General features: G+C 45.1%; 1 protein-coding gene across 1 annotated transcript in view; it reads right to left on the bottom strand.

The window, feature by feature from the left end:
* The window catches only part of LOC149871844 (cytosolic phospholipase A2 epsilon-like), a 77,001-nt gene that overhangs the window by 31,816 nt on the left and 18,909 nt on the right, over positions 1-26,276 (bottom strand). The window contains exons 5-11 of the mRNA XM_090033357.1: positions 25,889-26,020; positions 24,340-24,380; positions 9,795-9,837; positions 8,946-9,009; positions 6,977-7,131; positions 6,705-6,797; positions 2,209-2,246 (exon numbers count right to left, since the gene is read on the bottom strand). Coding sequence (XP_089889483.1) covers positions 2,209-2,246; positions 6,705-6,797; positions 6,977-7,131; positions 8,946-9,009; positions 9,795-9,837; positions 24,340-24,380; positions 25,889-26,020 — 566 coding nt within the window. The remainder of the gene's footprint in view (positions 1-2,208; positions 2,247-6,704; positions 6,798-6,976; positions 7,132-8,945; positions 9,010-9,794; positions 9,838-24,339; positions 24,381-25,888; positions 26,021-26,276) is intronic.

The raw sequence follows: 26,276 nt of genomic DNA, 5'->3' as shown, positions 1-26,276 counted from the left end.
CAAAAATAAAAGTTTCTGAATATTTTAAGAGGGCAAAAAAATTACACTAGAAAAGAACACAGAAAGCAATGGCATTTTCTTCAGATTGTCTCATATTCACTTGTAAACTGAGCCTAAGCAAGCTTCTCCCCAGAAAGAACAGAAGTGTATTTCATATGTTAATTTTACTTTTAATATTTCTTGTAGTACTTTTAAGGCTGCAGCAAAAGAGGCTTTATTATTTGTCTAAACAAATCTAATCAAAGTATACTCTATATAGTATCACAATATTAAACACAATGGTGGTTGTCCTACAAAAAATAATAGGTTCATCTGAAGTGAAGGCAAGTGTCAGAAAGTATTTGTTTAAATTTCAAACTATTGGCTAACATGTTGTTTCAAGCATCTCCTTAAAATAATTGGCATGCTGGGCCAAGTCTTCCCATATATAAGGGCCTTGTCACACATTATGCCTAGCATGAGTTAACTGCACTTAAAATGCTAGGGTGTTTATACATGTGCCCTGGGAGGTGTGAGGGAGTGCTTTAATTACTGCAGCTCCAAAAGCAATGCTAATTAAAAGCTCCCAGATGATCACAGGCATCAGTGTCCCTGCTCTGAAAAATGGTGGCAGGGTGCTTTGAACTAAAGCTCATCCAACAAGCTTTAAAGCACCCCACCTCCATTTATCAGCAGGGGGAGCTGGAGGCTGCTGAAGAGTGTTAATTTTCACATTCCAGCAGACTTGATTAATCGAACCTGCTCCAATGCGCTGCAATTACATGCTCCCTGCACATGTCTAGGAGCCCCTAGTGTCTGCGCATTCAAGCAGTGAAACACATGCTGAGTGCCATTGCAGCATAGCAAAGTCAGGGCTTCCTGCAAGGAATATTTCCAGATGGTATTGCCTAGTACATCCTAAGCTAATATTCAACTACTTCACAGAGATAATATGATCAGAAGACTCTGGGGCAGTGCAGGGTCCGGGACCAGTCCCAACATCATCCCCTCCACACCACCACCGCCACCACCACTGCACCAGCCCCGGCCCCAATACTGCACCAGAGCTAGTTCAAGAGGGCTGCAACCAATGGTCAGCTGTTTGTCAGTCCCAGCCTCCACAACACATTGCAGCACCCTGGAGTCTTCAAGAGCGCTGGAATTTCAGACGTGTCTTATTTATTACTAAGCATTACCGTGTGATTGCTCAGAAAACTTCCCAACTCATAGTAATAATTAATAAGATCCCCAAAACGATGAACCATGTGTAATGTATGACAAGACTAATTGCTATTGCCACAGCTGCATAATTTTACCAGCGGTGCAATGGCAACCAGAAATCACTGCTGTCCCTGTGTGCATCAGCTGTCCCAGGTGCCGAGCCACATCATTACACCTCTGTGACTTAAAACCACCTTTGCTTCCTCCTGTCCTATTGCCCTAATGATCCCATATCAAATATGCCAAATTTACAGGTAAAACTTGTAAGTATAGTTCCTACTTAAGCATCAGCCCTGAAAACTCTACCTAAATTTGGAAGGTCAAACTATGTTTCTTTGGGGGTTTTTTCTTCTTATGAATCAGACCCAGTAATCAAGGTTCAGGGGGCCAAAACATGTTTTCAGGAAACCAGTACATGCTCATTATCTTCACTTTGTGTTCTCAGTGATGCTAATAAAGTTCTGTTTTATTTTCTATCTTGGTACAGGTGCAACTAGCTGGAACTTAGTTAACATTTTTTTTTTTGATGCATGAGAAGGAATGACACCCACTCACTCTTAGTTCTGTTGGCTGTACATGGCAAGAAAGACCAAACAGGAGGGCAAATAATATTTTTAAGCAATTCTGATTCAGAATGTAGCTAAGCATCATACCCAATGAATCAAAAGGTGGTCCTTTTTACCTCCAGCTATACTGTAGACCCAGTAGGGGCCAATTTACCTAACATAACCTGTTGAGGATAAAATAGCGCATGCTGAGCTTCATGCTACTGTGAGAGAGACTGGCACTGGTCCCCAAATTAGCTAGTTTAAAGCCAATTCATCAGTATGACTTCAGTATGGATACACCTATACTGACTTTTCTCAGCGCACAGACATACTTTTAAATGTTTGCAGACACTCTTAACGTACAAACGCACCTTTTTTCCCTTCCTTCACATAGGCAGAGAGGGCAGAATTCACTATACAGAGTCTTTAGAAACCTAAAAATCAGGAAAGAGTTTCTTACCATTTTTTTGCCCTTACATGCAAGTCAAAAGTTTTGTCCTAGAAATTAACAAAGTAAAGGTAAGTACCATATTATTTTTTAAACTTTATTTTGCTTCATACTTGGGGCTCAGCTGTACAGGGAAGTTAGTAAGCAGCAAGTCAGAGAATGAATTCATAGCATACTAGCTATTCCACACTAACTCACTACCAACTGCAACATACCTACTCCACTTCGAAAGTGGACTAAGCTACCTTGCACTCCAAGTGAAAACTACAGAAACAAATCTACTTAATTACAGGACTGGGCAGCATTATACTGAGACATGTCATACTCTGTGAATACTACCTCCCACACTGGAAGTAACTTGGCTGGCTGTGTGCAGTGTTGTACACAGAGACTATAAACAGATGTTGTCTAATGAAGTGGATCAGCTGTGCTGCAATATGTTATGGCACAGACGATCTACCTCATTGGGTGAAACACACATCATCCCTTGTCCCACCCTTGATGATGCAGGACAAGCAGGGAAGAATTGGTGGGGAATGTACTAGTGGATGGCAACTTGGGCAGCAGTGACCATGAGATGATTGAGTTCAGGATCCTGAGGAAAGGAAGGATGGAGAGTATCAGAATAAGGACCCTGGACTTCAGAAAAGCAGACTTCAACTTGCTCAGGGAAATTATGGGCAGGATCCCCTGGGAAGCCAGTCTAAGGGAGAGAGAAGTCCAGGACAGCTGGTTGTACTTTAAAGAAGCCTTACTGAGAGTTCAGGAACAAACCACCCAATGCTCTGGAAGACCAGCGAGTGTGGCAGAAGACCAGCTTAGCTTAGCAGGGAACTATTCAGTAAATTAAGTCACAAAAAGGAAGCTTATAAAAAGTGGAAACTTGGACAAATAAATAGGGAGGAGTATAAGAGCATTGCTTCTGCATGGAGGAATGAAGTCAGGAAAGCCAAAGCGCATTTGGAGTTGCAGCTAGCAAGGGACATGAAAGGTAACAAGAAAGGTTTCTACAAATATGTTGGTAGCAAGAGGAGGATCAGGGAAGGGTGGGTCCCTTAACTGAATGAGGGCAGTAACCTTCTGCCAGAGGATGCAGAAAAGGCTGAAGTGCTCAATGCCTTTTTTGCCTCAGTCTTCACAGACAAGGTCAGCTCCCAGACTACTGCACTTGGCAGCACAGTTTGAGGAGAAGGTGAGCAGCCAACAGTGACAAAAGAAGAGCTTATGGACAATTTAGAAAAGCAGGACATATTTAAGTCCATGGGGTTGGATGGGATGCACCCAAAGGTGCTGAGGGAGTTGGCTGATGAGATTGCAGAGCCATTGGCCATCATCTTTGAAAACTCATGGCAATCAGGAGAGGTCCCAGGTGATTAAAAAAGGAATATCCAGGGAAGTACAGACCAGTCAGCCTCACCTCAGTCCCTGGAAAAATCATGAAGCAGATTCTCAAGGAATCTATTTCTAGGCACTTGAAGGAGAAGGTGGTGATTAGGAACATGCAGCATGGATTCACCAAGGGCAAGTCATGCCTGACCAACTGGATTGCCTTCTATGATGAGGTGACTGGCTCTGTGGAAGTAGGGAGACCAATGAGTGGGATGTACCTTGATTTTAGCAAGGCTGTTGGTTGTGCCCAAAAGCTTGCAAAGAACTTTTTTTCCAACTATTTTACTTGGTCTAATAAAAGATATCACATCTACCCAAGGAACCTTGCCTGCCTTGATTTTAGCAAGGATCTTGATATGGATTTAAGCAAGGATCTCCACAACATTCTCGTAGGCAAGATAAGGAAGTATGGGATGGATGAATGGACTGTAAGATGAATAGAAATCTGGCTGGAGCATTGGGCTCAGAGGGTAGTAATCAATGGCTTGATGTCCAGTTGGCAGCTGGTATCTAAAAGAGTGCCCTAGGGGTCAGTTTTGTTCAATGTCTTCATCAGTGACCTGGAAGATGGCATAGTGACCTCAGCAAGCTGGCAGATGACGCCAAGATGTGGGGGAATAATAGATATGGTGGAGGGTAGGGCTAGGATTCAGAGTAACCTGAACAAATTGGACAATTGGGACAAAATGAATCTCATGAGGTTCAACAAGGACAAGTGCAAAGTCCTGCACTTAGAACAAAGCAATCCCGTGCACCAGTACAGGCTGGGGGCTGACTGGCTGGGCAGCAGCTCTGCAGAAAAGGACCTAGGGGTTACAGTGGACAATAAGCTGGATGAGCCAGCAGCGTGCCTTTGCTGCCAAGAAGGCTAATGGCATACTGGGCTACATTTGCAGGCATGTTGCCAGCAGGTGAAGGAAAGTCTCCCTCTATTCGGCACTGGTGAGGCCACATCTGGAGTACTGTGTTCAGTTTTGGGCCCCCCACTACAGAAAGGATGTGGACAAATTGGAGAGGATCCAGCAGAGGGCAACAAAAATGGTGAGGTGGTTGGAGGGGCATGACTTATGAGGAAAGACTGAGGGAACTGAGCTTATTTAGTCTGGAGAAAAGAAGATTGAGAGGGGATTTAATAGCAGTCTTCAACTACCTGAAAAGGGGTTCAAAAGAGGATGGAGCTAGATTGTTCTCAGGAGTAATGGCTTGAAGGTGCAACAAGGAAAGTTTAGGTTAGACATTAAGAAGAATTTCTTACTAGGAGGGTAGTAAAGCACTGGAACAGGCTATCCAGACAGGTTGTGGACACTCCATGCTTGGAGGTTTTTAAGACCCAGCTAGACAAAGCTTTGCCTGGGATGACCTAGTTGGGGATGCTCCTGCTTTGAGCAGGGGGTTGGACTAGATGACGTCCTGAGGTCCCTTCCAACCCTAATTTTCTATGATTCTATGAATGTCATCTCACCACTTTACCTGCTGAGCCAGGTTCATTCCTGCAATCATGGGGAATGAGTCTGGCTAAGCAGAAAACCCCTTCTTTCCCATTTATGGAGAAGTACCTCAGATTCCCTGGGGTACCTCTCTGTAAATGGGGAAAGTGGGCAGGTGGGCTGGGGGCTTGAGGGTGACTGGAAAGGAGCAGCAGCTCAGGCTACCCAGACTGTCCTGTCACAGAGGCACAATAAGTGGCAGGGTTTATTACTACCTTTTGTTGCACCACTGATTTTCCTCTGAAGAGGCATGAAAAATGGAAGCAAGGTCTATTAGCTCACCATTTGTGCTACCAGAAAAATGTTATGTCAGGATAAATTAGACATCAAGTGACCCCTGTTTCCATGAAGAGACAGGGCTTGAGGGCAGCAGTCAGTGCCACACTAAGGCAAACTACACTACTTTTCACTTGGGAAATAGTAGAGGCTTACCATATTTACTCAAATATAAGAAGAGGTTTTCTTCCCCTCCCCCTGTCCCCTCCTCAAATCAGCACGGGTGGGAAAAGCCCCTAATCTTATATTATCACATGAAGCAGAGAGGGGAACAGGCAACTACTGTGGCTCTGACTCTGGTCCTGAGCCTGCGCCAGGGGCACAGTTAAACCCAAGCAGCCAGGAGGGTTGCTCCCTCCCTCCATTTCTCTTCTGCAGCTTTTGCCCCTCACCTGTTTCCCTCCCCATTACTGTCAGGTGCAGATTGGCTCTGGCTCCAGCTGGGGTGTCTCCCAGGCATGGAACACATGCACCAGCACCGCTGCATGGCCAAGCACTGGCTGAGCTTCCACGTGCTATGCTCCAGCATGGAGCAGCCCAAACAGCCTCTGACAGTAGCGGGGAAGGGAAGAGGCTCTGAGGGAGTGGGAGCAGGGGCAGGGGCAGGGGCTGCGGGGAGCTGGGAGTGGGAGAGATGCAGGTGGCAGGGGGCAGGAAGGCTGCAAGGGAATGAATTGGCAGGACAGAGGGCAAGGTTGCCACCTGACCCCCCACCCCCCGCAGCCACTCTGCTGTAGCAGTTGGAGGAGGGAGGGAGAGGGATCCAAGACAACCCTCCAATATTTAAATTGTATACCTGGAAAATAACATCAAACATATACATTTTCCATATACAGAATCTAATTATCAAGGGGTCATCTTATAGTTGAGTAAGTATTGTAATTAGCAGTAGGGGTTTTGAGCCCTGAGCAAAATCCTACAAGGGGTGGGGGAGGCAAGAGGGGAACGGTAGTCCTGAGCTAAACTTGGGAAGAGAGAAAAAAGAAGGGCCAGTGTTACCTGCCTTGAAGACTCAAAGTGCCCAGCTCCTGCTGGTACAAAGTGGTCTACCTGGCCTGGCTCTTGCTACTAATGCTTTGGCAGCAGCATGGAGTCCCTTCACCATTCTGGACACCCTCTAATTGGGTGCCAAAAACAGGTGCCCTACTCATCCAGGCTACTGACATGATTGCTGCTCTTTGATACTTTAGTAAGAAATTGAACAAGCTCTTTATATTTCATATCACTTTTTCAAATATGCATTAGAACCACACTACACAGTAATGGTGTTCTCTAACCAAAAATAAAAAATGTATCCCTCTAATACTAAAAATTGAAGAACTAAAATAACTATTCCAAAACATGTGTGATACTCACCCCTGTTATTGTTATTTTCTTTTGCAAAGGAAGAGAATTCAGAGGCAGGGTCAGGAATCCTTTTTTCTCAGAATCCTGTTTAGCTGGGGCCAGCTGAAATTTAAAAAAGGTAAGGGGGGGCAGGAGAGGGCAGGGTAAAACACAATGGTGACTTACAACCAGGAGGAAAGGACTAACCCTCTACTACAACCAAAATTCCCCGCATAAAGCAAGCTAACATTTCTCGCAATGTTCTATTTGATGTTATTTTAATAAAACTAATGATTACGTACAATGGAAGAAAGGATCTTCTTTGGTAAAGTAACATCCAGTTTTGTTGGGTTATTTTTTATACAGTGAAACATAACAGAATCTAGGGAGTCAGGATTCAGCGAAATCTTCTGGGTTCCTTCATGCGATCCTTTTACTGTAAACGTGAGTTCTTCCTCTACAGACAAGAGATACAGAACAAGAGAATTTTTACGGTACACATCTATAACTCAAAACATACAACTATTTAAAAATATCCTCTCATATAAAATGCCCAGATCTTCCTACAGATTTCATATTAAAATAGATGTTTAAAAAACCTAGAATGTGTCACAAAAGCTACCAAAGTCTCACCTGTCTAAACTATCTGTGCCCATAAAGGACTAAGTCATATTCTAGAATATTTTCATAAATTTAATTTTTGGCATTTATGAACAGTATAATTTTATTCCCAGTACAGCAAGGATGTTCAAGTCTCCACACAATGACTGAGCATATTCAGTAAGGCTGTATTCTGTCCAAGCAGGTATGCAGCATCATATGTTCCCCTTCATTTATGCATATGTTCCCAAGTTCTAGCTATGCAAAACCCCATGATTAGAAGGAGGGACCTCCCATATTTTAGCCCAATAGCCAATGGGTATGACACTCACTTATGTTATAGGGCTCCCATTACCCAGAAAGACCTTGAACCTGTATCTTCAGCTTCTCAGCAGAGTACTCTAATCACTAGGCTACAGGTCTCTCCAAGCATCACCCTTGAACATGCCCAGAGGATGAAAAAAAAATCAATGTTCTAATTAGAATGCGCTAGCATTGCTGCAGCATCATGTGTATAAACCCCTGTGGGTTTAAAAACGGATGCTGGGGCACTTTAACTAAAGTTCATCTAATGATGTTTAGTTAAAGTGCCCCACAGCCATTTTTAAATGCATGGGGGCTTAATACATATGATGCTGTGGTGTTTTAATTAGAGTAGCTCATTGCAAAAACAAAAAGAATCATTTACCTCTATCTTCCTTTTTATAATTACTCAGCAGCAATCTAACTAAGAGCCACTATGACTAACATCCTAGGGTCACAACTCCTATAAAATATTCTACGAACAGACTGCTGTATTCTCAGAAGATGACACTGCACTTTCAGCAAAGTGCTCGTACAGGAATGTCAGAAGCTGAAATGTTTTTGTCTCAAGAAGATAAATGGCAACATCTTTAGGATTTTTTTTCAGTTGTCCTTTTCCTCCAAATTGTCTTTCAAACAAACTTTCTGTGCAAGGTCTGGCCATTGGTAATCAGGCCATTTGTTGTAAGCAGTTTATTCATGGGGCCTTTTTTTGTCTAGATACAGGTCATGATTTTTTAAAATTGTGTAACTTTTATTTAAAAAACTAGTCCATGAAATACATTTATGAGGAGAAGCAGTGATTCCAAATGGGACTTGGATTGCACAAACATATCTCAAACCTGCAAATGAAATCTGTGCAGACCCACGCCTGTGTGTACAATTTAAAATTTAAACTTTTGGAACACTTTGTTTTTCCAAGCAACTCAAAAATGTCCCTTTTGAAAAAAAATGGATTTTGGCATATTCCAACCTAAATAAAGTATAGAGTTTAAGATTTCTTTTGCAGTAATTAAATGGTGAAACAATATTTAAAACAACAGTATCAGGTCAAGACTAGGTACACATTTACATTTTATACATAGCCAACCAACAGAATTTTTTCCTGAACTTTTGCTAAGTTTCAGAAAATGTAGTACTCTTTGAACAAAAAGGAGAGAATGTTACAAGACCCAGACGTTTGAATGTCCTGATTTTTGTTTCATTGCATTTCAAATAAAATGTAAATTTAATGTGGACTTCTGTGATACTGAAGTATGACAACATTGCCTTTGGAACCTATGTAGTAGATTATTAATGTTCCAGCTTCTACTGTAAGTACTGAATAACAAACATGTAAACAACTAGTTAATAAAATGATAGTCTTACTTGTGGACTGTTGCTTCAGTTTCTCTGCATCCACTTTGACTTCCAAACAGGAAATCTCACGTGACTGTAACAGAGATGACCCATATGTTGACAAAGAATGACACAGCTGGAATCCTAAGTGATTCAGATTGTACTCTTGTAATTGACAAAATAGTGACAAGGAAGAATCTCTAGCAAATCTCTGCCAATATTTACCAGGGAGGATGGTGATGGTGACATGCTTGGGAAGCAAAAATGGGAACATCTTAAGAGTCTGAATTTGAAAACAGAGGGTGGTAGAATGATTAAAGTAACAGCTATTTAAGACTGGTGTCAAGACAAGGAATACTTTGAGTGAAGCTGGTTGTGTAAGTTCTGTCACTTCCCTAATACAGTTTCAACCACATTAAGCAATAAGTATACAAAGGGGAAGATACAAACGCCCAAGTGTAGGAGGCCTAACAGGCTAGCAAGGTCAAGGCAGGACTTCTGAAGACAACAGCACCCAAGGGAGTCACAACTAGCATCATATCTGGCAGGTTTTCATTCCCCACTCCAAATTACCAGTTTAACCACACTGATGGCAGTGGGAGTATGAAGCAAAGTTCACACTCATGCCTTTGGAACTATAGCAAGGTGTTTTAATCCCTTTGCCACTATATCCCAAAGAGCCACATTAGCCCATGGGAACATACAGTCTTTGGTAGACAGTGGCATTGTGTTCACCACTTTCCCAGATTCTACCTTAGTTAAAGTGTGGGGTTTTCAAGTACAGGCTGTGAGGCAAAGCTCCAAATCTTGAGTCCCCTTAGTAATTTAAGTGTTTCCCATGCTACACAGGCAAGATTACAGGAAAAAAGAAAACATTACCACTAGTACTCCATTAGTGCTGATTTTTTCAGGACGTTCTAACCTGAAAAACAATGCAACAAAAAAAAAATTCCAAGTGTTACAATGAGAGCAATTAAATATATCTTTAAGTACATGAGTCAAACATTCTTCCTCTCAAGATTTATGTAGCTTATTGTTGGGGGAGTCACTCGCAGAAGAGATTAGCATCAGGGAAATTCTAGAAAATGAGTTCAAGTTTCCCCACATTTTAACAGTGGAAAACCAAACTTGACCTTTAATGCCATTGCTTTGATAGCTTTAATCATGATTTTAATGCTGTACCTAGCCATGAAACACTCCTGTGCAGACTCCCATCATGCTAAATCATGAGGTGGTTTCTAAAATATACCACACTGAGTCTGTGGAGAGTCTGAAATCATTAAATCTATCTCAGGACCCCAGAGCATCTACCATTTGAACTCCAGAAGTAAAAAGCATTAGTCCAATGCCCCAAAATAGGAACAGAGGGGAGAATTTTATCCAATCCTCATAAGATGAACTGCAGAATGGAAATGAAATGTGAATAAGTATTGGAGGTGTACGTGGAAAATCTACACTAACCAGGATAAAGATTCAAGATGGATAATTAGCACAAAAATAAGTTTTAATAAAACCTCTTTAACAATTATTTTCTGTTTTTTAAAATATCAGAAACTTCTTAATGTATTAAAGATATCCCACAATGCCTCATATCACAGTTTCAAATACCTACTGCAGCTCATAGAACTCTTAGGATGGAGAGTGCAGTTACAAAGATTTAGGTCCAGATTCTATCACACCACTAAGACTTTGTTGCTACAAGCCCCCAACACTGCCCATCAAGGCACAAGAGAGCAATCCTGTTTCCCCCAGGATGGTGCATCCTTCTTTTATTGTGGCAATGTACAGCCAAGTGAACCTGCAGAAACCAATCCTATTCCCACCCACAAAAATGCCAAGCTCTTTCATTCAGGCAATGGGCAACCCTGAGCACATAAGCCCTGAGCTGACATCCATAGGAACAAGATATTTATATATGATCCCAGGCACTGCTGGCTGAAGGAAATAATCAGTCTGCTCCCAAACAACTACCAGAAAAGGAGGGAAGCTGCCTCCTTAGAGACACAAGGACACCTGCTTATTCTACTGACATTTAACACAAGGATATACAGGCCTGAGAATCATAGAAAATGATGGCTGAAAGAGACCTCAAAGGCCATCTAGTCTAACCCCCTGCTCAAAGTAGGCCCATTCCCTACTATATCATCCCACTGAAGGTTTTGTCTAGCTGAGTCTTAAAAACCTCTTAAGGATGGAGATTCTCCCACCTCTGAGTAGACTGTTCCAGTACTTCACTACCCTCATAGCGAGAAAGTTCTCCTAATATCTAACCTAAACTTCCCTTGCTGCAGCTTGAGACCATTGCTCCTTGTTCTGTCATCTGTCACCACTGAGAACAATCTAGCTCCATCCTCTCTGGAGCCACCCTTCATGTAGTTGACGGTTGCTATTAAATTTCCCTTCAGTCTTATCTTGCATGGACTAAATAAGCCTAATTCCCTCAGCCTCTTCTCAGAAGTCACATGCCCCAGCCCCTAACCATTTTCTTTGTCCTCTCCTGGACTTACTCCAATTTCTTTACTTCCTTTCTGTAGTGGGAGGCCCAAAACTGGACACAGGACTCCAGATGTGGCCTCACCAGTGCTGAATAGAGGGGAATAACCACTTCCTTCAATTTGCTGGCAACACTCCTATTAATGCAGCCCATTACGTTGTTAGCCTTCTTCACAACAAGAGCACACTGTTGGCTTATATTCAGCTTATTGTCCACTGTAACCCCCAGGTCCTTTTCTGTAGAGCTGCTGCTTAGCCAAATCCTTCCAACACTCTTCCCACCACACCTCTGTGGACAGTACAATGGATCAAACTTGTGGCATAAGACTTCAGCCACAGCCCCAGCACACTACCCCTGGTAAATTTAAAAATGCTTCCTGGCTTAGGACAGGGATATGTGATTGCTCACACACCATAGCAGGCAGACTAGCTGCAGAAGGAAATGGACAAGATCTGGCACTATTTGCAGCACTAACTTTTCCCCCTATTCCATAGGCTCACCAGGCACTTGGGCATCTTTACCCAAAAGGGGAGGTGGTCCTCCAGGGGAAGGAGGGTGGTTTAATTAGAGCAGCTCTGAAAGCCACTCTAATTAAGCCACAATCAGTGTGTCATGAATTCAGCATCCCACATTTCAAAATGGCGGCAATGATGCTTTAACTAAAGCTCATTTGATGAGCTTTATTTAAAGCACCCCCACTGCCATTTTGAAATACAGGGGCACTGAATACACAAGATGCTGAGGCTGCTGGAGCACACAAATTAGTGTGCTCGAGCAGACTTGAATAATCGAGTCTGCTCCACTGTATTGTAATTACAGTATCCCTACACATCTACAGGCAACCAAAGAGTCCAGCCAGGAATTATCTGGTAGAGCACTTCTGGTAGGAATTGCCTCAAATATGTCCAAGAAAACATAAGAACCCTCTATATTTTGTGGCCCAATGGTCTACTATGCATCTATGCACCAGAGCTGTTGAAGATACACAACTACTTGTGCCTCAGCAGAGAGTGGGAAGGTATGTTTTGTTCCATGGGGTTGAAACTGAGCAATACTTCCACTGGAGTTGGTACAACATCTGCAGGATCTTTTGATATAATTGTACCTCATCTTACCAGAACATAACTGCAGATAGATTATCACCGCTGTAACCCAGTTACTCAACAGAGGCACAGAGACTTGCAATATCTCTTCATCCTAACCCACAGAAAGAAACACCTGCTTCTGGCAGACTGTGGTTGTTGTCCCTTCTCCCATGTCCAAACCCCCAGAAAACCTGGCAGTTGCTTCCATTCCCTCATTGCATGAACAAGGAACCAGTTCACCAACCAGACCAGGTCAGAAGCAGCAACTCATCCTCTAAGGCCAACACTGGCCAGCTTTGGTGATAAAAAGGCCAGTAATGATGATCTCAGGGAGGTGACGGGAAGAGGGGATTTGATTACGCCAGGCATGGAGAACAGAATACAGCTCCTGAAAATTCTCATTAGGGTTCATCCACCCAGCTGGCAGCATAGCACCATCCCATCCCCATTCAGCGCTCATCATCTAGCAGGCCTGGTAGGACTAAGGAGGAAACTGCCCCATGGGCTACTCCTGGACTATCCAAGACATGGCATCCCATTCCCCATGTGTACCAAGAAAGCCATGCTTTTACAAAGGGGCATTGTTGGCTGCTGCAACACATCTCAGGCAGAGCCACAGGCTTGAGGCCAAGATCAGGGTAGGGTGGCTACATGGCAGATATGTGGCAGAGGGCCTTAGGAGGTCCATCTCCAAAGAAAGCAAAGAGATAGGAGTAGGCCTAAGTTGAACTAGCCATAAAATAAAATTTGGTAGAACTCCAGTATGGTTCTCCTCTGGATGCCAATGTCAGTGGGTAACCTGATGCTGAATGACGCCACTGTATGCTGAGTGATGGCTTCCAAGAATTAGCCAAGAAACTTGGAAGGCAATGGACTGACTAACGCATCGTTTGAAGAGTGATCCACTGGAAAGACCCAGATGCCAGAGTGGCCAGGACAATGCTGAACTTCCAGAAAAAGAAGTATAAAGAGGATGTAATACATGACTTACAGAGCATTCCAAAGCATGTCATAGATGATTCAGAGCCTCAGCCTTGAGTCAAGTTCATTGAATGAGAACAGGTTTACAAAGGTCCTGGAAACTTACATGCCATGACCAAGGTTCCCTCTAAGCTGCATGCATGTGCGGCCGCACACAATTAAAAATCTTCCCATGCACCAACATTTTAATGCCGCTCACCCACCCAGAGAGAAGCTGGGCACAGAGCTGGGGCCAGCATGGGACACTTACTCAAGGTAAGATCTTCACTCCTCACGCAGGGCAGGCAGCAGCTCCTCCCCGAGGCAAGGTTGGGATGGCGGCTGGAGATGGGGATTGACACGGGCTCAGCTGGCTCTGAGGAACTGCTCCACAGGCTCCACCAGCTCTGGGGAACTGCTCCACACCCCCTGCATCACCTTGGGGAGCAAGGAGGCACATGGTGTCAGGACTGGGGTGTGGAGCAGTTCCCCGGAGCCAGCAGAGTCTGCGGAGCAGTTCCGCATAGCTGGCAGAGCCCACACCAGGCCCCAGCCTTGCCTTGCCTCACCTAGGGGAGGAGCTGCTACCTGCCCCGCATGAGGAGTGAGGAGCTTACCTTCAGTGAGAGTCCCACACCAGCCCTGGTGCCTCCCTTTCAGTTCTATCAATTGATTGCATCTGGCCCATGGCTGGGCCACAGCATCAATTTTACCAATTGATTGTGTCCAGTCCATGGCTGCCCCACAGCACTCCATTATGCTGCTCTGGACAGCGGTTAGCATGGAGAAGGGTGGTGGCCAAACCCTGCCCACTCCCACCTGGACACTTACTGTAGGACACTTACTTGTGGACCACACCAAAAAGGGAAGTAGGACCAAAGCAGCGTGCTCATGGACCGCTACTCCTTAGAGGAAACATTAGCCATGACTAGATGCATGGCTGGGCACAGGTACTGTGACTCTGGATGGGGCAAACCTTGCGGCTACACCTATGGCCCTGCTCAAGACAGTGATTGTTGATCATTCTAATGAAGCTCCTGTCTATTTGTTTCTTCCAGAGATCATGGGCCTTAAGGCCCACCTAGTTTACTAATAAATAGCCCCCACTCTGTGGAGCTAAAGTTTGAAAGATACAACTGATAATTTATGTTTTTTGATGGGACAACTAAGGAAGAAAAGTGTAAGAATGACATGGAGGTCAAAGGTTCAAAATGTGAAAAGAAGTTTTCTGGAGGGGGACACTGAACAGAGCTCCCTGAGCTGCATCCACCAGTCCTCAAAGGCATCCAAGGAGCCGGTGGATGCCATCCACTGGTGCTCTGCCTGGAAACATGCACAGACAAGTAAAAGGAAAGCGGCCCTACAGACTCTGGGCACTTTCCTGACTACAGCCTGGTTAAGTCTAGGGCACACTTGGCCAGAGCCAAGAGGAGGTTGACCAAGAGGTCCCAGGACTTGGTGAGGCCGCGGATTGGGTGACCAAAAACAAAAAGGTGGGGGGTGAAATTCAACCAGAACCAAAAAATGCAAGGTTCTCCACCTTGGGAGGAAAAACCTGCAGCATCCTTATAGGCTCGGCAGTGCTATGTTGGATAGCACTACAGAAGAAAGAGACTTGGGGGTCATCATTGATGCGATGCTGCGGCTAATAAAGTGACCAAAACGCTGGCTTGCATCCATAGATGCTTCTCGAGCAAATCCCAGGACGTCATTCTCCCCTTGTACTCGGCCTTGGTGAGGCCGCAGCTGGAGTACTGCATCCAGTTTTGGGCTCCACAATTCAAAAAGGATGTGGAGAAGCTTGAGAGAGTCCAGAGGAGAGCCACGCGCATGATCAGAGGTCAGGAAAACAGATCTTACGATGACAGGCTGAGAGCCATGGGACTCTTTAGCCTGGAAAAGCGCAGGCTCAGGGGTGATCTGATGGCCGCCTATAAGTTTATCAGGGGTGACCACCAGTTTCTGGGGGAACGTTTGTTCACCAGAGTGCCCCAAGGTCGAACTAGGTCAAACGGTCATAAACTCCTGCAAGACTGTTTCAGGCTGGACATAAGGAAGAATTTCTTTACTGTCCGAGCCCCCAAGGTCTGGAACAGTCTGCCAGCGGAGGTGGTTCAAGCACCTACGTTGAACACCTTCAAGAGTAAACTGGATGCTTATCTTGCTGGGATCCTATAACCCCAGCTGACTTCCTGCCCTTGAGGCAGTGGGCTGGACTCGATGATCTCCCGAGGTCCCTTCCAGCCCTGATGTCTATGAAATCTATGAAGCTTATAGTGTCCATTTTATGGGAAATTTCTACATCTCCAACTTTGTTTTAGTTTCATCTTAGAACAATGGTGCTTGACCCCTGGCCCACAGGCCACATCTGTCCTGTGGTACCATCTCATTCAGTCCACAGGGCTCACCATGGATCCAGAAATTTGGCAGCGGGAGAACATTGGCACCACACCCTCACTACCAAATTTGCAGACCCGTGAAGAGCCTCAGGCTATCTGTGCTGAATCAGGTACTCAATCCCAGCATGGAGGGAAAAGCAGGGGAACACTAGACCACAGGAACCAATCCCAACACACAAGAGGCTGGGAGGGAGCAGCTCCTAGCCCCTAGGGCCCAATCCCAGTGGGAAGAGAAAGTGCCAGGCCCCAGGTCCTATGCCCAGTACTTGGGGCAAGAAGTCAAAGCTGGGTCCAGAGCCCAATCCTGGTGCATGGGGCTTAATCTGGCCCATAGACTGGCCCCACACAACTCATCTGACTCATGGGACCAAAAGGTTATGCAACACTAACACAAATTAAAACAATTTTTTTTCTCTTAATTTTTCATGAAAGAAAAACTCCAAACAATAAAATAAAATAAAATAAAATTGTTCCTGCTTATGACAAGGAAGCTGCTCTGAGGGTATATTCTTCTGGTGTTTCTCAAGACCTCAGTCTCTGGAACACCTTGACAGCAGTCATAGGGGATGCCTCCACAACAGCTTCAGTGTCTCATATCCAGGTCTGGCATGCAAGAGCACAAGTAAGAGAGCATGTGTTGCTGGCAACAGCAGGAATGCAGTGTATGCATACCCTCAAGGTTTTTCTGCATAGAGACACTACAGCACAGTAAGCATGAATGCAAATTTACAGAATACTTGCTACTCTATGCTAACTCTTATGTATTAAGTGTAAAATGAACACACTTCATAAAGTGTTTCCCCTATGTGGACACTCTTTACACATATGAAGTATAAAATGGCTTATCCTATATTCAAGGTAAAGCAAATTATCTTGTTAAAGGTGCCATTGGTGATTACCAAGAGTGTCCTCACAGGGAACTAGGGCAGAGCAGCTAGTGAATTCACACAAAAGTTAACTGTGTACTAATTTCTCTGTATAGACATATCTGAAGTTACAATGATATAAAACCTATGTGTAATCAGAACTATGCTAAAGGCCTTGGCTTTTCTATCATGTATGTCTCATTTCTTGAAATTCCAGTGTTTTGTGAAAATATAATGGAATCACAGAAAGACTCTTTTTTTTTAAGCAATAACCAAGGAACTTTATTGGAATACAGAAAACAGTATTAATCCCCAAACTATTTTGTCTGTCCTCTTCCTTCAGTTTAAAGCTTCTATCTAAACCCTTCCCCATTCCCATGTCCTGACTGACTTCCTGCTACAGTTATGAAGAAACAACACACACAAGTCTCACACCTATCTCAGGATTAAAATGGCGCAGTATGTTAGGCAGGTTTTCTCTGTGGTATCAGACAAATATCTAGCAACAACACACCTGATTAGAAGAAACTAAAGACTTTTATTTACTAAAATCCACAAAAGGTTATGTTTTTTGCATTCTTGTAATAACATTTCACAGAACTTATTTGTACACATATTTACAGTCATTATGATTCCATATTTTAAAAAAAGAGATGCTCTTTCATAATTCCAGAAAAAGGGAGAGGGCTGGGTGACATGAAAGGGTTTTTGGGTTGGTCCCTCATTCTTCTAGGAACTTCAGATACATCTTCTCAGCTCTGGACATCTGAAAGAAAGATAGAAGCACAAAAATTATCAACAGAGCTAGCAGCTCCGTGGGTTCCCTATGAACAAAGCAACATCTTTAGAAATTCACAGTACCATTTGATTTTCCAGGATCTGTCCCTTCTTGCCCTTTCATATCAGGGCCTGGACTACATTAAAAGCCAGGGGGCAGCGGGATATTGAGTGAGCGAAGCCACCTGGTCAAGCGGGATCCTCCCTCATCAACATTTCCCAGGGGTATAGTCTGTCGCTGGATCCTACCCATGGAAATAAGAGAGAGGAAAGAAAGGTTACTACTGATTAAGTGTAGCAGAGAGGCATATATCACAAAGTGAATAATATTCTGCTTACCTCCTCAGCCACTGCCATTGGGGCAGCAGGGATTGCCCACCTGCAGGAATGGGCAGTAGGCCAAGAAGCAGTCGAACCTCCTGCCACCTCTTCCAGCGTTCTACAGGAAGACTTGTTCATAGCTACCTGGGCTGCTCAGAGCCAAAGCTTCTATCTCTGGGACCATAGTAATAGTACTGTCTGTAACATGTAGAGTTCCCCAATGAGAACTATATCTTTATAATAGTGCACACCATGACTCAAGAGCAGGAGAGAGAGGGTTTTCACCAAGCAGTTGCAAAAACAAAAAGGAGTTTTTTCTTTTAACTAAAAAAGATGGCCATAAGGACAGCATGGCATTTAATCCATGCACTCAGTTCATGTGCTATAATGCATTCAATCCATGTGCCATAACGAAATCAGAAAGATATTGCTGCAACAGGAAAATATTTTAAATTAATTTAAAGGACATAACTTCCTTCACTCCTGTCAAACTTAAGGTAAATCATGAGAGCAGCAAAGATAAGTGTTAGGAAAACAGGGTATTGAAGGCCAAGTCCCTTTCTGGACCTGGGATAAGTAAGTTAATTATTGTAAAACACTGGGAGAAAGTAGCAAAATCAATACAAATAAGTTTTCCAAATTCCAACCAACAAGGCCTTGACTTAAGTTGGGGAATCATCAATAAGCACATCAAGCAATTTCCTTACACCAATAATGATTAAATTGCAAGGCAAGCTTCCATATTCATCTACCAAAATGCAGTGTGTACATTATTCCTGGTTGTATTATGCCATGTCTTCAAAAATGATGCCTCATTGCTAGAGGTAACCTTGCTTAGCATTTCTCCTGGAGTTTCTCCTTTTTAATGTTCTTCATAAACTTTGCTACTGCTCTTACAGTCTAATAGCATCATTGCAGAAGACTCATTTATTAATGTTACAGCTTTCAAATTAATCCCTGTCCCCAAAATCATAAAATGTTGTCCATCCACATGATATAACCTCCTGGCTATTCTTCAAATGCCCTCTCCAACAGAAAACGCTCCCAGGTTTCTCCTTGGTATGGCCTAGCCAAGCAAAACATCTGTAGAAAGCAAAAATGTCTCCTAGTCTTAACCTTAATGCAGTTTCTGGGAGTCTTGGCTTGGGACTGGTCCAGACTAATTTCATGTTATATACTTTCCCCCGCTTCTCCTGATTGGGGTTCTGCTCCCTTACAGTTTTGTGGTGGGGAGACTGGTGGCCAGCTCCCCTGCTCCAACTGCCCAGGTTCTTCAGACTCCAAACAGACCTCTTATTTGTCCACCAATTACTGACACTGATTGGACTCATTTGACCCCAGTTAGGACCCTTGCAGGCAAAATCTATCAGATTTGCTTCTGGAACACCAAGTCCATTGTTTTCTCTACTCCAATTGTCTGTGCTGATAGCCACCAGGTTGAGGACCCACAGCCAATGAACTACAACTCTTAGATAGGCTTCCCATGGGACTGGTTTTACCCCAGTCTGAAGTCTGTATCACTCAGAGGTTAATTGCAGCCTTTTCACTTCCATAGGCAAACCAATCTGTTCACCACTCAAGGCCACACTGGATGACTGGCCACCTGGCACATTTAGCCACATATTAAATGTGCAAAGTGTTAAAGCTCAAACTTTGGTTGCGGTTAGGCCAACCCAGGGACATGTCAATCCAAACAGCATTCTCACCTCCCAGGACCTCTTCTCCTGTTATAAAAACTGCTTATGCTCTTGGTGATTTCCTGTCACCCCCATTCCACAGCAAACCATGCCTCCTATTGTGTTTTGTTGGGTTGTCAGGAGCTATAATAGAAAATTCTGGACTTGCTCCATTTTCCTTCTTCTTGTTGTCTTAGTCAAGTATAGAATACCTTCCACCCTCCCTTCAAAACAGTGGGCTCCTCTTTTTTTTTTTTTTCCTTCAACAATCCCTAATTTCCCTTTCTTCCCTGTAGGGCTGTGTAAAACAGCACCATTTGGTTTCAACTTGCATTTCACTGTTTTGAAGGGATAATATTTCATTTTGCTGTTTTGAAGCACTGTTTTGTTTTGTTTCATTGAAACTGTTTCACTGTTTTGACACTGTTTTGATGCTGTTTCGACACTTCACCCATAGACTATAATGGGGAATCACAAAAATGCCTGTAACTTTGTCAATTTATGCCTAATTCAGATGAAAATTGCAGGGATGATAGACCCTTCTGAGGGCATGAAGCATGTCAAGTTTCAAGGAGGTAGGTACAGGATTTTTTGTGAAACTGTACCTCAAACTCTTCAAAGCACAATTAGCATCACTTGCCAGCAGCAGCAACCTGCTGTCATCCCGCACACAGATCCAGGGGCCCACTTCCCCTGGGAGGAGTCTGGCACAGCCTCACAACCCTCCCAGGGGGTGTGGGCCCCTGGATGTGTGTGCAGGATGACAGCACACTGCCGCTGCTAGCTGGGGCCAGCACCAGCACTGGCTTCCTCCCAGCACTTGCCATGGGCTGAACTGAGCAGACTCAAGTGCTGGCTCTGGCCCCAGCTGGCAGCAGCAGCGTGCTGTCATCCACATGCTCCACATCTGGTGAGTGCGGAGCTTCTAAAAAAAAAAAGCCCTGCACTCACTGGCTCCGAGAGCAGCAATTGGGGCCTTGGAGGACTTGTTACAGAGCCCACCCCCCACCCTGCGCAGCATGGAGTGGTGTGGGGGGTAGCAGGGATCACCCCCCACACACCTGGGACCTGTGCAGCAGCTGCACCATCACATGGGTGCAGCATGGCTCAGCAGGGCGCCATGCAGTGTCCCGGAGCTGGGGTGAATCCACCTGTCAGCCGGAGCTTCCAATTTGATTCCCCAGCTCTCTGATCATTCCCCCAGCTCCTCCCAGGGGGTGCAACCCCTGGATCTGCACATAGGGTTTCATCAGGCTGCTGCCGCCATCTCGGGAAATAGCCCAGAACTGCCACCATCCCTAGCTGGCAGCAGCAGCCTGTTGTCATCCTGCATCATCCGGGGGCCCACATACCCCAAGAAGAGATAGGGAAAACACTGGGGAAGCTGGGGAATCAAACTAGAAACTGGGGGAATGTTCAGGGAACTGAACATTCCCCCAGTCCCTGGTTCAAGTCCCCAGCTCCCTGTTTGATTCCCAACTCCCAGTTTAATTCCCCAGCCCCTGGTTTAATTGCCCAGCTCTCTGAACATTCTCCAGGTCTTCCTGGGGGGCACAGGCCCCCAGATCTGTGCACTGGGTTTCAGCAGGCTGCCACTGTAGGCTAGGACCAGCAGCAGCACTGCAGTCTTCCCAGTGCTAGGCACGGGCTGTACCAAGTGGCTGCTGCTAGCCCCAACCTGCAGCAGCGGCCTGCTGAAACCCCATGTGCAGATCAGGGGCCCTCACCTCCCAGGAAGAGCTGGGGAAGTGATCAGAGAGCTGGGTAATCGAACTGGGATCTAGATGTCAATATCAGAGCAGTCCCTCCTCCTTCTCCTTAGTTTCTGTTTCACTGCAAGAAAGCTTGGCTTTGGACTTGAAATATTTTCAAACTTTCGAAACATTTCAAGTGCCCTCATTTCATTTCAAAGCTGTTTTGAAGCCGTTCGTTTCATTTTGATTTTGCTGTTTCAAGGTCAAAACAGCTTCAAAACAAACCACCCATCAAAAGGTCACACAGCACTAATAATTATGTTACTCCATTCTTTACCACGTCACAATGTCAGCTCTGCTGAAACACCTCAGTCCTAGTTAAAGACAGTCATATCAGTACCCCTGTTTCAGATTCCTCACCTACAGGGATCTGAAACTTTTCCAACACTCTTTCAATCTGAAAATATGACACCAGGGGACTAAATTATTAGTGTAAATGCTTAAAAGTATAACTGCCACACAAATTCATAAAGAATAGTCCATACCCATTAGACAACAATCAGGAGTCCTTGTCATCTTCCACATATCATGGGAGCAAAGTTCCTAGTTTTCTTACTAGTACCTTGTAGCCCAGGCTGTCCATCTTCTGAGCCCAAGCCCAGAGCAGGACACAGATCTGGAAAGTGTAACCCAAGCCCTCCATCCTCATCCTGCATGTAACCCAGCTCCTCCCAGCCATGTGTGTAACACCCAACCCCCCTTCCAGCTGCAGATGGCACAATAGCAATCCACCTGCAACACACAGCACAGGCACCCTGGCCCTCTTGCTGTGCTGCCCTGCACCCAGGAACAGAAGCAGAAGCAGGAACCAGAAGCCAGAGGAGGGAGAAGGAGCCTAAAAAACCCAACCACCACCACCTCAAGGGCAATGGGTGGAGTGGCAGCCCATGGACTGCATATTAACCCCTTGAAGGCCACAGCCCTGCTCTAGCCACACCCAATCCCTCCTCAGCTTCTTTCAGAAAGCTGGTCCATATAGTTAACATCTATGCTCTGTCTCTGGTCTCCAGATATGCCAGGGAGCTAGCTATGGTGATGCAGCATATGGCTCCATCTTTCTACCCCATTGCCCACCGTTATTCTAAGATTCTTTTTATGGGGAATCTCTAATCCATTCCCCAAGCTGGCACTGATAGTGAATTAGGTAGGTCTGCCATATCACTCTGTGAGTATCCAGGTGAAATAACAGATTCTCAATAGGGTTGTCAAACAGTTAAAAAATATGATCATGATTAGTTGCACAATTTAAAAAGTTAGTTGCAATTAATCGTGATTTAAATGGCACAACTAAAGACTCAAAATTATGCAAAATTGCGCAGGCACTTCGCATGGTTGGGGGGGTACATGTGGGGTATGTGTGGAAATTTGTGAAGGTGTGGGGTGCTGTGGGTGTGGGGGAGAGTTTGAAGCCCAAGAAGGGGGGTTCCGCATGTCCTGGCAGGATGTGGGGTACTGTGGATCAGGAGTAAGGGGCAACAGCAGGGCTGGGGAAGCTGTGGCTTGAGAGTGAGGGGAAGATACACACAGACACATGCCACCCAGCAGGTAAGACTGTGGAGAGGAACAGTCATGGAGGGAGAAAAGGGGCAGGGAGTGCATATCGAGTTGAGCAGGACCAGGGCCAGAGTCTGGAATGAATGGGGCTCTGGGGCCAGGGCGGGTCATGGGATAGAGCCCTGGGTGGCTTGTTCAGGAGCAGGGGGGGCACAGCTCCCGCTGCTACACACACCCCCAGGGGAGGCACAGGGGGCATGTGCCCCTGGATTTATGCACAGGGCATAAGTGGGCTGTGGGCTCAGGGCTCTGCTCCCTGTTGCTACTGCCCTGGGAGTTGTGCAATGCCATGCTGTGCCTCCCACCTCTGGGTGGGCAGGGAACATGCAGCATAGCCAGAGCATGGCTCCCAGGGCAAAAGCAGCAGGACACAGAGAGCCCCAGCTCTCAGCCCACATCCCACCTCTACCCAATGCACAAATCTGGGGGACACATCCCCCTGTGCCTCCCCTGTGGGTACAGGCAGCAGCAGGAGCTGCACCCCGCACACACACACACACCCATGGATGAGCTGCCCACAGCTCCATCCCATGACCTGCTCCAGCCCCAGGGCCCCATTCACACCTACCTCTACCCCATTCCCTCCCTCACTATGGGAGGCTCAATCTGCAACCCCCCCATTCCCCTTCCCTCCCCATGTCGCTTCACCCCACAGACTTACCTGCTGGGTGCTGCGCCACGTGCTGCTGGGCTGCATTTCTGGCCATGCACAGACTGTGGCTGCTTGTCTGTGCCTATGCACACCCCTCTCTTCTGCTGCAGCAGCCCAGAGCCTGTGCCCAGGCTGCCCTGCAGTCCTCTGTGCTGCCACTGCTGCCCCACTGGGCAGCCCAGAGGCAGTGGTGACAGTGATGGAACAGAGCCCAGGCGCAGGCTCCAAAACTGTGTATGCAATTAATGTGTTAAAAAAAATTATGTGAACACTGATTAATGCGTTAATTGCACCTGTTAACTGCGATTAATTGACAACCCTAATTCTCGGTTTCCTAATAAGCCTTCTTATGCCAGTTTAAGGTTAACTAACACAGTTAATCTGTCACAGTTTCAATGGAGAAGTCATTAGAGCAGGGGTTTTCAACTGCCTGGACATTTTTAGTAAGCGTACCCCCAGCGGCCGGGGGGCAGGGCCCACGGCCAGGCATGGAGCTGGGGTACACTTACTAAAAAAGGAGCAGCAGCAGCATGGAGTGGTGGGACACAGCAGTGCTGGGTGATGGGAAACTTTCCCCCTTCCCCTGCTCCCCACCACATCTGGCAACCTGCAGAGGGGCACCACTACCCTCAGCTGCCCCCAGCCCTGCTCCTGGGAGGTAGCGGTGCTTCATTCCTGCCTGCCCTCACATATTCCCTAAGGCCCTCCCAAGTACCACCAGGGGTACACAAACCTGACTGACAACCCCTGCATTACAGTATAAGTAAGGAATTCTAGTGGGTCTGTACAATGCCTTAGGAGGGAATGTTCTTACATTGCTGCTGTAGATTGATTAATCTCCAAAATATTTTTATACTGATTGTAGGATACCTATGGTTTGACTCACGTGTTCTGCAAGGTGAACTCCACCTCCAGTTCCTCATGTGACTGAAAAGAAAAAAAATGGCATAAGACATTGGACAGATCTATTTCCTGACCATAAATCAAACAGAGAAATGCTTTAAAAAGTACCCAGAGGAAATTGTGCCTAATTAAGAGGTTGAATTCCTAACCCGAGTTGCTAATTGTGACCGACTATGAAGGGATTTTTTTGTTATAATGCTGGTTTAAATGTGTTCATGTTGAAATAATGAAGCATGCCTCAGTTTCCTTGACTAGCATGTAAACAGGACAAGAAGTAGTTAACTGTGTTTGGAACCAGAGCTGCGGAGATTTGCCTGAATGGGGGTATTAGGGGTAGTGGGCCACCAAGCAACAAAAACACTATTAGCCTAGGCTGACAGTGGAGTGGACTCTGAACAAACATCTGAAGAAACTCCCTTCTGTTTCTGGAGTCAAGGAAGGCCTTGAAAGGAGGAGAGTACACTTGAGAGAAGGTCCTGGAAAAGGGAGGTATCCAGAGCTGTAGCAGTCCCAGGTGCCCACTTTGAGGGTGGGGGGGAGCGGGTGTCTGGGGAAAGGCATAAAAATAGCAGCTTCTACCACTGGCAGCACAGAGCTGCCCTCTTACATCTCTGGCCCAGAGATAAGGGGAAGAGAGAGATGGCAAGATGAAAGCAATCAGAGATTAGGAAGGGAAAAACTGGGGCTGTTTTTCTCAGCACACACAGCTTGGGCTTTGAGGCTGAATTTCTATTTATTGTATTGCTATTACCTAATAGTAGCTGTTTTGTTTAAAGAACAGCTGACTATTTTGCTGCTTTGGGTGCCCCCGTTCATTCAAAAAGGTTCATTAAAAAAGCTAAACGAAAATGTAGCTCGCGGAGTGGGCCAGGGACCAAAAGATCTTGGAGTCCAGGGAGCTGGAGTTTCACCCACTTGAGTAGCTACACTTGGGCTGTCTTTAGAAGCTGGCTTCAGGCATACTAGAAAACATTATACAAGGCTGGGGATCCCAAGTAAGTGTTTGCCTAGGGAATCTGTGACGCTTATTATCTACATTTATTTGCCATTACTTCTTCAAGTATCCACAACTGGGATTTAGCTATCCTGTTTAGGCTGCCCATGGTTGAAAAGTGAACTCCTAGTGCAAAAGCACTGATTTTTAAATCAGTGAAATCCAAACTGATCGAGAAACCAGGCAAGTAAACTGATAGGAATACTCTAAAAGAGCTTATTGATTATGACAGTCTCCATCAGTTTTAGTTTTGGCAAACCAGCGGAGAGGTTTTCAAAGAACAAGTATGACCAAGTGTGTCAACCCATCTACAATTTCAACTGGCCAAGAGTGCTGACATTTTAATCAAGCTCTTCATTACAAATATGGCAGAATGAAAATTCAACAGGGTTTTTCATTAACCATCTGAAGAATGTTGTTGTCTCAGTAGAAGGCAATCCTATACATAGGAAAAAGCAACAAAATAAAAGTACAAGGAACTGTTTAGGAGGAAAATCCAAACAAGAGTTTCTGTCTTCTCTCTAAATGTATTGCTCACCTCTGGATTGAGTTGGAAGGTCACACGAGCAGTAGGTCCAACATTGAGTTTGCTTATGTCAAAGAGAACTGTACAGAGTTCATCATCTTTGGTGACTGTATCCTCATCACAGACTTTGAGCTCCAACATATTCTAGAAATAAAAGCAATGGATTTAATAAACACCGTATTTTGTACTTCAAAGTGTCTATGAAGGAGGAAATCTTTAAGATTAAGTATATTTAGTATGTGCATGTAAGGAAAGGAAGTAATGGGAGGAACAAGGATATAGGAGAGAAAGAAGGGTGAATAATTAGCTTACCTATGCTGCACTGAAGAAATGCACTCTAATACAGGTTTTTACCTAGACATGATCAAGGGCATGATTCTAGGCCCAAGAAAGTCCTGGT

Source organism: Crocodylus siamensis, chromosome 2 (genome assembly GCF_052110815.1).
Source record: "Crocodylus siamensis isolate JL-2025a chromosome 2, ASM5211081v1, whole genome shotgun sequence".
NCBI lineage: Eukaryota > Metazoa > Chordata > Crocodylia > Crocodylidae > Crocodylus > Crocodylus siamensis.
The sequence above is the reverse complement of the archived record's forward strand: the minus strand, read 5'-3'. Positions and strand labels throughout refer to the sequence as shown.